Raw genomic sequence first — 13,782 nt, 5'->3', positions numbered from 1 at the left:
CGGTAATTCATCTCTATAAAAGAACCGCAACATATATTTATTTGTTTGTTTATTTAAAAGCTTTTTTATACTGGCATTCGTGTGGACATCATACCGGTTTACAGTATAACAGAAATGCTAGAAAATACATGTAACAGGGAAATAATAAGAACGGGGGCGGGGGTATATAAAAGTCAGGATAGAGAGACAGTGCAACTGGGAAGAAATTTTTTAAACATGAGGAAATTATTAAATGAGAAACTATAAAACATATCTAGGTGGGGAATGTCATAATTGCTCGGTTTATATACAATGAAAGCATAATCACAAGAGAGTACATGGCAAAGGAATCAATTTCTGGTGCCTGATAAAAGGAATCAATTTCTGGGTACAGGAAGGTGTGGGAGAAACTTAATCGGGAAAGGCCTATTTAAACAACCATGTTTTTAGTTTCTTTCTAAACTTGAGGTGACAAGGTTTGAGACAGAGATTAGGGGGGAGGGAGTTCCACCGTGATGGGCCTGCAATTGTGAGGGCACGCTCCCTTGTGGAAGAGAGGTGTGCTGTTTTGAGAGAAGGCACATGAAGGGTTCCTTTGTTGATTGTTCTGGTGGGCCGATTCTGGTGTGCAGATGTGAAGGGTAGATCGAGCCAGTTGGAGCGGTGGGAGTAAATAGCTTTGTGGATGATAGTGAGGGTTTTATAGAGGATGCGGGAGGGGATAGGAAGCCAGTGTAGGTCTTTGAGAATGGGGGTAATATGGAGCATTTCGAGAGGTTTTATGGTGGAATAAGGGAGTCCTAAGAAGAGTGAGTTGCAGTAGTCTAGCTTGGATGAGAGAGTGGTTTGGATCACAGTATGGAAGTCATGGGAGTGAAGTAAGGGCTTGAGTTTTTTTAGCACGTTGAGTTTAAAGAAACCTTCTTTAAGGATGGAGCTGACATGTTTCTTCAGGTTTAGTTGTTGGTCAATGAGGACTCCAAGGTCTCTTACGGCAGGTTGCACAGAGATGGACTTGAAGGCTGGGTCAATATCGATGGCTGGTTTAGGAGCAGTGTCATGGGAAATAAATAGAAGTTCTTTTTGTTAGTGTTTAGGGCAAGGTGGAGGTTGGTGAGGAGAGAGTTGATTGATGTAAGGCAGGTTTCCCAATGCTTTAAAGCGTCGGAGATAGAGGTGTGAATAGGTATGATGATTTGAACATCATCAGCATATAGGAAGAATTTTAGTTTGAGATCTGAGAGGAGTTAGCAGAGAGGGGTGAGGTAAATGTTGAAAAGTGTGGAAGAGAGTGAAGAACCCTGTGGGACTCCTTGCAAGAGGGGGTAGGAGGCTGATGTGGCATTACCTATTTTAACAGAAAAATTTCTGTTAGAGAGATAAGATGTAAACCATAGTAGGGCTAGGCCTGAGATGCCAATGTCTTTTAGATGGGTGCGGAGGTGATTATGGCATATGGTGTCAAATGCCGCAGAGATATTGAGGATGGCGAGGAGGTAACTATGTCCTTGGTCCATGCCTCTGAGGAGGTGGTCGGAGAGGGTGAGTAGGAGTGATTCCGTATTAAAATGTTTACGGAAGCCAAATTATGAGGTGTGGAGGATCTTGTGTTCTTCCAGGAAGTCCATGAGTTGTGATTTGACAACTCTTTCCAGTATTTTGGCTATAAACGGGAGGTTTGAGATGGGGCGGAAAATGGCGGGGTCTTTCGGATCAAATGAAGGTTTCTTAAGGAGGGGTTTAACCACTGCATGCTTGAGTGTGTCGGGGACTATGCCTGAGGAGAGGGAGCAGTTAATGTCGGATATTGCCCTAGCAATGGAGTTAGGGACAGATAGGAGGGCTTTAGTGGGGATGGTATCAGTGGGGTGGGAGGTTGGTTTAAGTTTTTTGAGGATCGATTCGATTTCTTTGGAGGAAGTAAGGTCCAGGGAGCTTAAGGAAGCAGTGGAAGGGCTAAACCCTGGCATTGGGGAGTGCAGGGAAATTGGTGAATCTGGAGAGGTTCGCTATTTTGCTATTGAAGTATTGTGCCAGTTCTTCGCATTTAGCAGGGGCTTCAGATTCAAGTATAGTGTGTGGGGTAGATTTGGTGAGGCCTGAGACATAAGAAAAGAGTGCTTTGGGGTTGTATAGGTATTCGTGGATCTTTTGGGCGTAGAAATCCTGTTTGTGTTTGAGTATAGAGGTTCTATAGCTGTGAAGGGCGGATTTGTAGCTGGAGGTTTGCTGCAGGGATGGGTCCTGGCACCATATTCTCTCTTTCTGTCTGAGTTTATTTTTCATTGTTTTTAATTCAGGGGTATACCATGGGTTTGTGTGTTTAGACTAAGTTTAGGACATGTTTGGAGATTGGGCAGAGTTTGTTGGCGATTTCCAACGTGAGGTTGTTTCATGAGGATAAGGCCGTGTCAGGGTTGGTACAGTCTAGACTGGGCAAGGAGGTTGCTAGTGCCAAGATAAGTTCGTCATTGGTGCAGGTTTTTCTGGAGATTATGGTGGAGCTATGGGCGGTATTGCTAGTGGTTGAGGAATTGAAAGAGAAGAGGGTTTCAATAAGAAAGTGGTCAGACCACGGGACTGGGGAGCAAGAGGGGGTGGTTATGGTGTGAAGGCCAGCGTTAATGAATAACAGGTCTAATGTATGCCCGGCTTTGTGGGTGGGGGATGCAATGATTTGTTGAAATCCTATTGCCTGGAGGGAGTTGAGGAGGGTGTCACAAGAGGAGGATAGAGGAAGGGAGTCGACATGGAGATTAAAATCACCAAGGATGATGGTGGGGATATCAAAATTGATGTTATCAGCAATGAGCTTGATGAAGGGTGAAGGGTTGGATTCCAGAAAGGCTGGAGGGAAGTAGACTAGACAGACTTGTAGTTCCGAAGATTTGAAAAGACCGATTTCAAGTTTAGATGGGGAAACTACATTGACAGGTTTGAGCTTTAGGAATTTCCTGGCAGCTAGGAGGAGTCCACCACCTCTTTTTTTGGGTCTGGGAATGGAGAAAAGCTCATAGGAGGAGGTGGGGAGTTGGTTAAGGAGTACGATATCAGAGTCTTTAAGCCAGGTTTCAGTGACTGCACAAATGTCTGGCTTACAGTCAATCAGAAGGTCATTGAGGATAGGTGCTTTTTTTGATAGAGATTGTGCATTAAATAATATTATTGAAAGGGTAGTGAGGCCTAAGAGTTGTGTCAGCAGGGAAATGAGAATAGGGATTAGGGATTTGCCCAGGGGAGGAGGATTGTGGATGCGGGGAAAGGCAGTCTAGAGGAGAGGTGGCGGATGTGAGAGATGGGGTAGGTTGCCATTGCAGAAGATTGAAGTCTTGGGGAGAGGTTGTAGAGTGATTATGGACTATGGGCTAGGTGAAGCGACTATAGAAGAGAGAGGAGGAGGGGTGGAGAATGCAAGTGGGGAGAGTTCCTTTAGCAAAGGCAATGAAATGGTATAGTATGGAGAGAATGTCACTGAATAAGGGTGTCTTTATTTGAGGTGGGAGTGGAATAGGGCAGAGGAGGAGGAGAGGTGGCAGAAACAGGGAAGCACAAAGGGGTGCACTAAGGGGCATGCCCCTTAGGTCGCGCTCCTTGAGGCGTGCAACTCTTAAGGCCGCAGCCTTACTTGAGGGCAGCTTCGGTCGCTGCGGTGATGTCACTGATGGGGCGGGCCTTGAGTGGGGGAGGCACGTCGTGGCCTGGTAGGAATCTGGGTGCAGCCACAGGCAGCGTCAGGTCAGCGTAGGTCCTCCCGGGCAGCAGAGGCCAGCGTGGGGCTGGCGGCGAAATCCAGGAGCAGTGAGAGCGCAGCAGTAGACCGGTGGTGCATTCCGGGGCTGTTTGGGCATAGCAGGGGGCCGGCGGGGCGCTCTGGAGGTGGCTGGGTGGCTGCGGTGGGCCGATCGCGTGTTCCTGACCCCGGTGGAGCGCGAAGCTCGGACAGTGCATCTCGGCCGAAGCGGGAGCGTCAAAAGGGGGGGGGGGGGGCTCTTCCGGTCGCTGCCTTACTTGAGGGCAGCTTTGGTCGCTGCGGTGACGTCACCGATGGGGCGGGCCTTCAGTGGGTGAGGCGAGGCATGGCCTGGTAGGGATCCGGGTGCAGCCACAGGCAGCGTCGGGTCAGCGTAGGTCCTCCCAGGCAGCAGAGGCCAGCGTCGAGCTGGTGGCGAAATCCAGGAGCGGTGAGAGCGCAGCGGTAGGCCGGTGGTGAGTTCCGGGGCTGTTTGGCATAGCAGGGGGCCGGCTGGGCGCTCCGGAGACGGCTGGGTGGCTGCGGTGGGCCGATCGCATGTTCCTGACCCCTGTGGAGCGTGGAGCTCGGACGGTGCGTCTCGGCCGAAGCGGGAGTGTCGAAAGGGGGTTCCAGTCCCAGAGGAATTTCCCCATTCTCCAAGAGTCAGGATCGGCCTTCTCATCGGTGCCATCTGGTTCTCTGTCGGGAAAACCTGCTATCAATCTAAGAGTACTTCTGCGTTTAACAGTAGTACAGGACGAGTGAGGAGGTCATCAACCTGAGACTCTGACCTGCAGAATTGGTCAGGGCTGAGGACTGCGCCTGAAAGATTGTAATCCTTGAAAAAGTTCTACCCAGGAAAAGGCAGAAAGATCCATGCAAGAACCAGAAGGCAACTGTGCTGTGTCCACTAAGCTACATTCCTTCACTGACGAACCAGTTAAGGGAGTTCCAAGGTCAGGTGCCCCTTCTGACATCTTTCTCCAGGCCCTCATCAGGCTGGGAAGAACCAGGCTTAGTAAAATCAGAAGAAAGTAATTCTCCCTGAGTCTCTAAACAGCGCTGGCACAAGTTAGAGGGCATGCCGGGCTGAGATGTTTAAATATGACAGGCAGCACAGAGGGAAAGGCTCTTAGGTTTCTTAGCTATAGGCGCCATCAGTCTTTCAGTACACTTAACAGGCAACAGAAAGGTATGCATCCAGCTGAATTCAAGCTATAAAATATGTGTCCAAAACCTAGGAGTCCAAAATGTATGTGTCCCAAGGCTAAGCGTCCAAGGCTAGGGGTCCAAATTTTAGAGGTCCCAAATTTTGGCTTCCAACCAATGCCACTCAAACTGTGCGTAAAAGTAAGCGCAAGCCTAACAGACACCGCTATAACTTAGGCAGCCAAGAAGGCATCCGACTAAGCATCCAACTGGATGCACAGCCAGATGAACTTGCACGAACCAACGGTCCTGAAGAGGGCAGCCTAATATGCAGGAAAAGGTGCATGAAAACGCCGCCACGGCCTAATTCCCAGCACACAGAGAAAGAGCGGGGCCAAGCCCAAAAAGGGCTGCTCCACCCACCAGGCTGCCCACGTCCTTTAACCTTCCTCAGGGGAGAGAACGAACATTGGAACAGCGCACCAAGCATGGAGACCGGAGGAAGGAGGAAACCCTACAAACCCCTTCTCTATTTTTTTTTTTTTTTAAAGCTTTACCTAAGCTCAGCCCTTCCTGGCTGAGTACAGAAACAGTGTCCAGCTGCAGGGGGAGAGGGCCTATACTGTCATTGCTAGCCTCCTGCATCTGCTGCATTTCAGCTGTTTTAACAGCTAAGTCCTCACTGGCTGAGAAAACCAGCTATTGGACCAAGGCAGTCTTCTGAGGGACCACAGAAATCACCTCAGGAATTCTCAGCTGGGGGAGGTACCATCTGGTATCACCACAGGAGAGAGGCACAAATTAAATTTCCTTTCTTTATTTCTCCTTCTAAAACTTTAAGCAATCCCCAGTAGGGAGATGCATTGGCACCATCTGCTGGAGACAGAGAATACAGGCTGATATCACTGCAGGAGAATATATACTGTGATGTCAGCTTTGCTCTGTCTATCTACTGGTAGAGGTGCATAACCCACTGGTTCTGGATTCATCTGACTAAACACTAAGAAAGATAGCTCTTCTGTTTATTGTTATGGCTCCTTTCCTCCAGGAAGCCTGTAGGAAACAGGATAAGAGGAACTGGAGAAAAGAGCAAAGCAATTATTTTCTCCTCTGCTGTATCCCCTCCCACCTCACCCCTCTCCAATGCTATCCCTTTGACAGCAGGCAGCACTAGGGACAAAAGGAGAGGCGAGGAGGGGGAGCTTGGGATTCTAAGACTGGGACTCAACTATGGACAGAGTCGAGGAAGAGCGAAGGAGCACAAGTCAGAGAAATGCTGAAAGAGAATGAGGTGAAAAGGGGGAAAATGTTTGGAAGGGGAAGTAATACGAGAGGAAATGAATGTTGCGGGAGGTAAGGGGGGTGAATGCTTAATGGGAAATGGCACGAAAGAAGGTGAATACCAGGTGGTGAGGAGGGAAGTTGAATGCTGGGGGAACACAAAGACGGCTTAATACTAGGAACATAAGGTAGGAAGGGAACATAAAGGATGGAGACTAAATTCCATCCTCCCCATCTTCCTCAATTTACAATGCAAGTCTGGTACCTCTTTCCTCCCCAAGGTCTGTGGTGACATGTGTCGTCCAGCAGGTGTGAGAGGACTAGGGCTAGGATGTGGGGGAACAGAGTGGGTGTGAGAGAGCAGGTTAAGAGTGTGCATAAGAGAACCATACGTGACATGGTGTGTGACATGGTGTGAGTTTGCTGGCTGGGGGAGCGGACATGTCAGCTGTTCCAGGGGTGTCTACGTACTCTTCTGAAATGACTAGGGAAGGAGAGAGAAGGTGGGTGGGGGCTATGGATGTGTGCGCACGCACTGAAAATCTCCCTCTTAAAAATTACTATTCCTTGGCAGCTATGCATCTTACACAATATATCATCAATAACATTGTTACTTTTAAATTAATTAAACTTTCAAGCATAGGTCTTACCTCTAATTTATCAATTGTATATCCAGTGAAGAAATTTAAAATCACATCCACTACAAAAATAAAATCACATATAATATTGAATATTGTCCAAGGAGCACCTATGAGCATGTCATCAGTAAAAAAACTGGCTCCAAATGGAACAAGAATAATATTTATAACAGTCAAAATTCCAGTCATTAGAAGCCAATAATTCCTGTAAAAGAAATATTTTGATTAATTCTAGAAAATGTTATCATGCAATTTATAAAATTTAAAATGAACTGCACTATTGAATTCTAATAATTAAACCAGGATTCCACACTCTATTTGTAAACTACAGAAAAGTCCACAGAATGCATGGAAAAAATGTTTATCTTACCTTTCAATCTCCTTTTTTTTTTTTTTTACTAATTCCACACAATCTGGACACTAGGGTACTTTCTCAAACCTAGGAGGCTATAAGACCAACAATGTGACAATGATGACAATCTGGCTGCATCTTTAAAGAAGTAGATTAAATTCTGATTTTACTCCATTGCATGCATGAACTTATTGTTCTGATTTCCCTAATAAAAGCAGAACTACAAATCCATGCATAGGTAAACCTAAACCAGAACTGGATCTGCCTATCCTGAGTCATCTGGTCACTCTAATGTGATGACATCTTGATATTTTTTGTAAATTCTCAAGATTTGAACATATTTCTCCTAATGCAGCATCACTGCTTCTCCTAGTCTGAAATATTTTTAACAGCCATCAAGATTCTAAATATAAACTTAGAGATCCTCATTAAAATCCACTCATAAAACTACAAACCAATAAATCAAGTTTGCTTACTATGAACAGTATTTTCCCTAGATAGCAGGATTAATTAGTTATGATCTGTGATGTTATCTGGCAGCACCAAATGAACTCGCCTCTCCAAGCTAGTAGATCTTTGAGTTCTACTGAGCATGTATGGGAGTTGCTTCAGAGTCTCCTCAATATATATCAAATCCATGCAGGCATGTAGTCAACTATCCAGGAAGGAGGGCGGGCACCTAATGGTTAATTCATCCTGCTATCTATGAAAACACTATTTATGGTAAGCAAACTTGGTTTTCAGTCGATAAGCAGGCTGAATTAGCCGTGATCTGTAGGGAGTCCTAAGCTTAGGGTTGCAGCAGAGCGTTTACTTAGTAAGTAACCCAGACTCTTCTGTGGAGAGTAGACTACTTCGAGAGAACATAATGCAGCACTGTCTTTCCCACTGCACTGTCAGAGAAAGCAAGATGATCAAGGCAGTAGTGAATTATGAATGTATGCACTGATGACCACATGGCAGCTTTACATATATCTTCCAGAGGTGCTTCTATCTACCGTGTTTCCCCGATAGTAAGACACCCCTGATAGTAAGACGTAGTGGGAATTTTAGGGGGGTCGGCTAATGTAACACATCCCCCGAAAGTAAGACGTACCTGTCATTTAAAAAAAAAAATTATTTTTAAATACCTGTCGGAGGGCCGCGTGGGTCCAGGCGGCTGGTGGCGGGAGCCGGGTGGTCGCGTGTTAAATCTAGGCCGCGGGCGGGTGGGCGCTTGTTCCAGGCGGTGGCGGCGGGGGGGGGGCAGGTGGACGCGCGTTAGTTCGAGACGGCCGGCGGGCGGCGGGTGGTCGCGTGTTAAATCTAGGCCGGGTCGCACAGGCGCGCATTCATTCACTGCCGGTGGGGGCTGCCTCGCATGTGACTGCCTTGAGCGCCGAAAGCAGCCGGCAGCGGCAGCCGAAAGCAGCCGGCAGCGGCGAAAGCAGCCGGCTCCTCCGCCTGGATGAATGAATTCATTCACTGTCGCAGCCCCCACCGGCAGCGCCGAATCGCAGGGGTCGCACAGGCGCTGTGGGCCTGTGCGCGCATTCATTCACTGCCGGTGGGGGCTGCCGAGGCAGCCCCCACCGGCAGTGAATGAATGCGCGCCTGTGCGACCCGGCCTAGATTTAACACGCGACCACCTGCCGCCCGCCGGCCGTCTCGAACTAACGCGCGTCCACCCGCCCCCCCACCCCCCCCCCGCCGCCGCCACCGCCTGGAACAAGCGCCCACCCGCCCGCGGCCTAGATTTAACACGCGACCACCCGGCTCCCGCCGCCAGCCGCCTGGACCCACGCGGCCCTCCGACAGGTATTTAAAAATAATTTTTTTTTGAACACTCAGGTTTTTTTTCCAATATAAGACATACCCTGAAAGTAAGACATAGTGGGACTTTTGGGGGTAAAAAGAAAGTAAGACGCTGTCTTATATTCGGGGAAACACGGTAGTAAGTAGGCAATGGAGGAGACCATAGCTCAAACCTGATGAGCCTTGACTGGATTTGCAAGATCTAGTCCTGCTGCAGAATAGCATAAGAACTTAAGAAATTGCCATACTGGGTCAGACCAAGGGTCCATCAACCCCAGCATCCTGTTTCCAACAGTGGCCAATCCAGGCTACAAGTACCCGGCAAGTACCCAAAAACTAAGTATATCCCATGCTACTGATGTTAGAAAATAGCCACTTCTATTACTAAGTCAATTTGATTAATAGCAGGTAATGGATTTCTCTCCTCCAAACTTATCAAAACCTTTTTTACACCCAGCTGCACTCCCAATAAACCTTTGAGCAAAGTAATAAAGACAAACTCCTTGCTCACACTTTTCATGTGCTCAGCACCTGACTTTTAGAATCCTCTGTTTCCTATAGGTAAGGTCATTCATTATCAATTTAAACCAGTCTTCACCAATAAATTCCCAAATTTTGGCAAAGCTAAAAATTAGCTTAAGCTGATTTTCACTCTATTTTCACCCGCATTTCAAAGCACATAGCTGCTGGTCTGCAGTGCTTTCCAGCATCTCTTCTGGGCTCTGATACTACATGCAGCAAAAAAGTGCAGGAGCAGCAGGCATGAACATATGACTACACTACAGGAAGGATACCAGATCCAAAGCTAGAGGCACTACTGAAGCTGCACAGGTCTAGGAGGGCTTTAAAAATAAGTAGCAGCAGTCACACTGGAGGAGAATAGGGATGTGAATCGTTTTTGAACGATTAAAATTATCGTCAGATAATTTTAAAATCGTCCAAAATCGTTAGAGTGCACGATACAATACAACTGCCCCCGATTTATCGTCAGGGGCATTTGTATTGTATCGTTAAATAGGGCGCGGGAAAACCGGCACACCAAAAAAACCCTAAAACCCACCCCGAACCTTTAAAACAAGTCCCCCACCCTCCCGAACCCCCCCAAAATGTTTTAAATTACCTGGGGTCCAGTGGGGGGGTCCCGACGCGATCTCCAGCTCTCTGGCCACGGCTGTGTTGAGAAATGGCGCCGGTGGCCCTTTGCCCTTATCATGTGACAGGGCAAAGGTAGCGCCAGCGCTATTTTGGTTCCTGGCTCCCGACGTCACGCGTGCAGGAGATCGCCCCCGGACCCCCGCTGGACCCCCAGGGACTTTGGCCAGCTTGGGGGGCCTCCTGACCCCCACAAGACTTGCCAAAAGTCCAGCGGGGGTCCGGGAGCGACCTCCTGCACGCGGGCCGTATTGCCAATCTTCAAAATGGTCGCCCGTATGACATAGTGAGGGCAAAGGTAGCGCCGGCGGAGAGTGCGCCTGGAGCCGTCTTGGCCCTTTAAAGGGCTCTGAATCGCCGGTCGTGATGTCAGGGGTTCGGTGGGCGGGCTTACCCAGCTTAGCGGCTCCCTTCTTCGATTTTAAAAAGGGAGTTGTCTGTTCCTTTTTCTTTTTTTTTCTTTTTTCTCGGCGCTGCTTATTTAGAGAGAGATGGGCCTCCCCAGTGACCACGCGGGTGGTCAATCCAGAGTCCAACTCCCTTGGCCCCGATGGGCCATCGCCGACAGCACAGGACAGGAACGCCGGGGGAAATCAGTCTTGTGGTTTCCAGTTCAGTTTTTGTTGGCACATTTCTATTTATACTTTATGGCCTTTCTATTTTGTTCTGGTGAGGATCTGTCTTGTGTAACTAATTCTTGCTGTGAAAATGATGGTACTTATCACTGCTTTTATGGTATTATGGTCATCCCTTCTTCGTTTCTATTTTAAGAAAAGTTTGCTCTTTATTCATTTCACCTGCATGCAGAAAACTGTTTTTAATTTTATTGCTGAAAATATTTGCTCCTACACATTTTATTTTTACTGCTTTTAGTAGATATTAGGCGATTATTTTAAGCAAGGTATAGACTTAGCCAATGTTCCCTTTAAGGCTGGATTGCTGTGAGCATGAAATTGATAGGCTTTTTATTTCAAAGAAACTAGTGCTCACAGGGTAATGTAACCAAAAATGTTTTGCTCATGTGCAGAATTTCTGCGCACAGCAAACCAATCCTTAAAGGAAACACTGGGCGTTGGGGAGGAGGAGACTGGGTCTGGATCTTAAGAGGGATTGTATTTAGAATGAAAAAGAATTCTTTTTGAGTTGGCCCTTGGGGAGGGAAGGTAGTGCTGTTCAATTTAGTTAAAAGTACATTTCCTGGCATTTTCACAGTCACATGACCAATGACCAACAGGTATGAATATATGTGACATTGTAAAATTTTGTTTGGTGCGCCACGAGGATCAAGCAAACTTGAAAGTGTGCCCTGCTATAACAAAGGTTGAGAAGTCCTGTCCTATGCCATAGGTCTTTCATGAATTTGGATGCTAAAGGATATAGGGATATCAGTTTTCTGTCCACTTGGACATGGTAGCCACAAGAGCACTGAGATGTACCATGATCAATGTGGTATAGAGACCCGAGAATGAAAGGAAGAATAAATACTGAAGCAACTCTGCAGGTTCACAGGCCAAGTGATTCAAGGAGCTTCCCTGACACGAAGATGAAAATTGTTTCCATTTGAATTTGTAAGCCCTCCTTGTGAAAGGCTTCATTGCAGAGATAAGCAAGTTTTCTTACTGTAAACAGTGTTTCCGTAGATAGCAGGATGAATTAGCCATGCTGTCATGGGAACTGATCTTCAGGGCCCAGGAGGCGGAGCTTCAATAGTAGAATACAGAGTTTTGCTCTGTGCGGCTGCGCATGCCTTCCCACGCAGCAGAAGATATTCTCCTCAGTCTGTGATTAAGTAGGAATTTGTTGACTATCCAGGGAGGTGGGCGGGTCAGCATGGCTAATTCATCCTATCTACGGAAACATCGTTTACAGTAAGCAAACTTGCTTTTTCCCGTTGATGGCAGGGCTGAATTAGCCATGCTGTCATGGGAGTCGCAAGCTCCCTATCACACACCATCATAGTCACAGTTTCGATTGATATTCACTCACTCTTTGTGATCTAGTTAACTTTTTTTTTTTTTGTATTTAAATGTTTATTAGACAATGCAAAAACATTATACAAGCCATAAAAAGTGTCATACAGCTACGTCTCCTTGGAAACAATCACATTGTCCAGAATGTTTCCATTATTATTCCCAACCCTATCCCCCCTCCTCCCCATCCCACAATGTACAACAGCAAACATACAAGTGGTACAGTTGTACAAAAACAATAAACAAGTCATAAAACAGCAAGAAGAACTGAAAACACTATACACCTCCCCGTCTAAGGCTGGGAATAAATCATTGCAGACGGGCCTCCAACCTTCCATTTCCATGGAGAAGCCCGAGAGGGGTGAGCCCTTCCCTAGTTGTCCAAAGTTATTTACCCCCTTCAGATACCCTTGACTCCAATGTTCAAATGGCACCCATATCTTCCCATATTGGACCAATGAATCTCTACGACAAGCCGTAATACGCTCCATAGCTTTAATGTTCATTAATTTGGCCACCACCAGGCGGCTTGTGGGGGCTTCCTTTTTCTTCCACCACCTAGCCACCACCATCCGAGCTGCTATTGCCAGATATCGTACCAGTCTCAATTTGTAAGTGCAAACATTAGCATCCCCTAGCCCTAGCAACCTCAATTCTGGGGATAAAGATATCTCCTCCTTCAGCACATCTCTAGCTAGTCCCTGCATTTGTACCCAAAATGAGAGAATAGCCAGGCAGGACCACCATATATGGAAGAATGTCCCGACCTCCTGAGCGCACCTCCAGCAGGTATTGGATAGCCGAGGGTACCACGTAGCCAGTCGATCCGGGCTCAAATACCACCGAAAGAATATTTTATATTCGTTCTCAATCATAGCAGCAGAGTGTCTCCCCAGACCTTGAAAACACACATCCCATCTGTCATTATCCCAGGGAAACTTTTTTTATTTTTGTGTGATATTGGTGGTGGATAGTGTAGTCTAGGATTAATCAACGAGAGTGTAGGACAGCTCTGCCTACTTTTGCATCATCTCCCGCTTGTTGATCTAAACAATAATGAGACGTAAATGTGTGTAAAGATGACCATGTTGCTGCTTTACAAACGTCAATAGGTTGTACATGACGGAGATGCGCCACAGAGGTTGCCATTGTTCGTACTTGGTGTGCGTTCGGAATAGAGGTCAAGATTATTTTCCATTTTTGGTAACAGAATTGGATACACTGAGCAATCCAACTGGAAATAGTCCTTTTTGCCGCTGGAAGGGCTGGTGTATTTGGATAAAATGAGACGAATATTTGTGATGATCTGGATGAAGAGTGTGTTCTAGACTTGTAATATTCCAATGCTCTTTTACAGTCTAAGGTATGTAGTAGTCTTTCACGGTCTTTCCGATGTGATTTAGGAAAAAATATCGGTAACTCTATGGCTTGTTTAAATGGAATTGAGATACCACTTTTGGCAAAAAAGATGGTTGAGTCCACAGGATCACCTTGTTATGGTGAAACTGTAAGTACGGGCTGTAATGCACCATTGCCTGAAGTTCGCTGACTCTGCATGCACACGTTACTGCGACCAGAAAAACAACTTTCCTCGTGAGATACTTTACGTGAGAGGATTCAATTGGTTCGAATGGAGGTAACATGAGTTGTTCCAGTACGATGTTTAGATCCCAGGATATTGGCGGTTTGGAAATTGGTGGTCGTAAGCGTATGAGACCCCTGAAAAATCTGGAA

General features: G+C 46.8%; 1 protein-coding gene across 1 annotated transcript in view; it reads right to left on the bottom strand.

Annotated features, from left to right (window-relative positions):
* LOC115088675 (potassium/sodium hyperpolarization-activated cyclic nucleotide-gated channel 4-like) overlaps positions 1–13,782 on the bottom strand; it is a 194,575-nt gene that overhangs the window by 173,230 nt on the left and 7,563 nt on the right. The window contains exon 2 of the mRNA XM_029596934.1: positions 6,793–6,985. Coding sequence (XP_029452794.1) covers positions 6,793–6,985 — 193 coding nt within the window. The remainder of the gene's footprint in view (positions 1–6,792; positions 6,986–13,782) is intronic.

Source organism: Rhinatrema bivittatum, chromosome 3 (genome assembly GCF_901001135.1).
Source record: "Rhinatrema bivittatum chromosome 3, aRhiBiv1.1, whole genome shotgun sequence".
Lineage (NCBI taxonomy): Eukaryota > Metazoa > Chordata > Amphibia > Gymnophiona > Rhinatrematidae > Rhinatrema > Rhinatrema bivittatum.
Note: the sequence above shows the minus strand (reverse complement) of the source record. Positions and strands in the feature narration are given on the sequence as shown.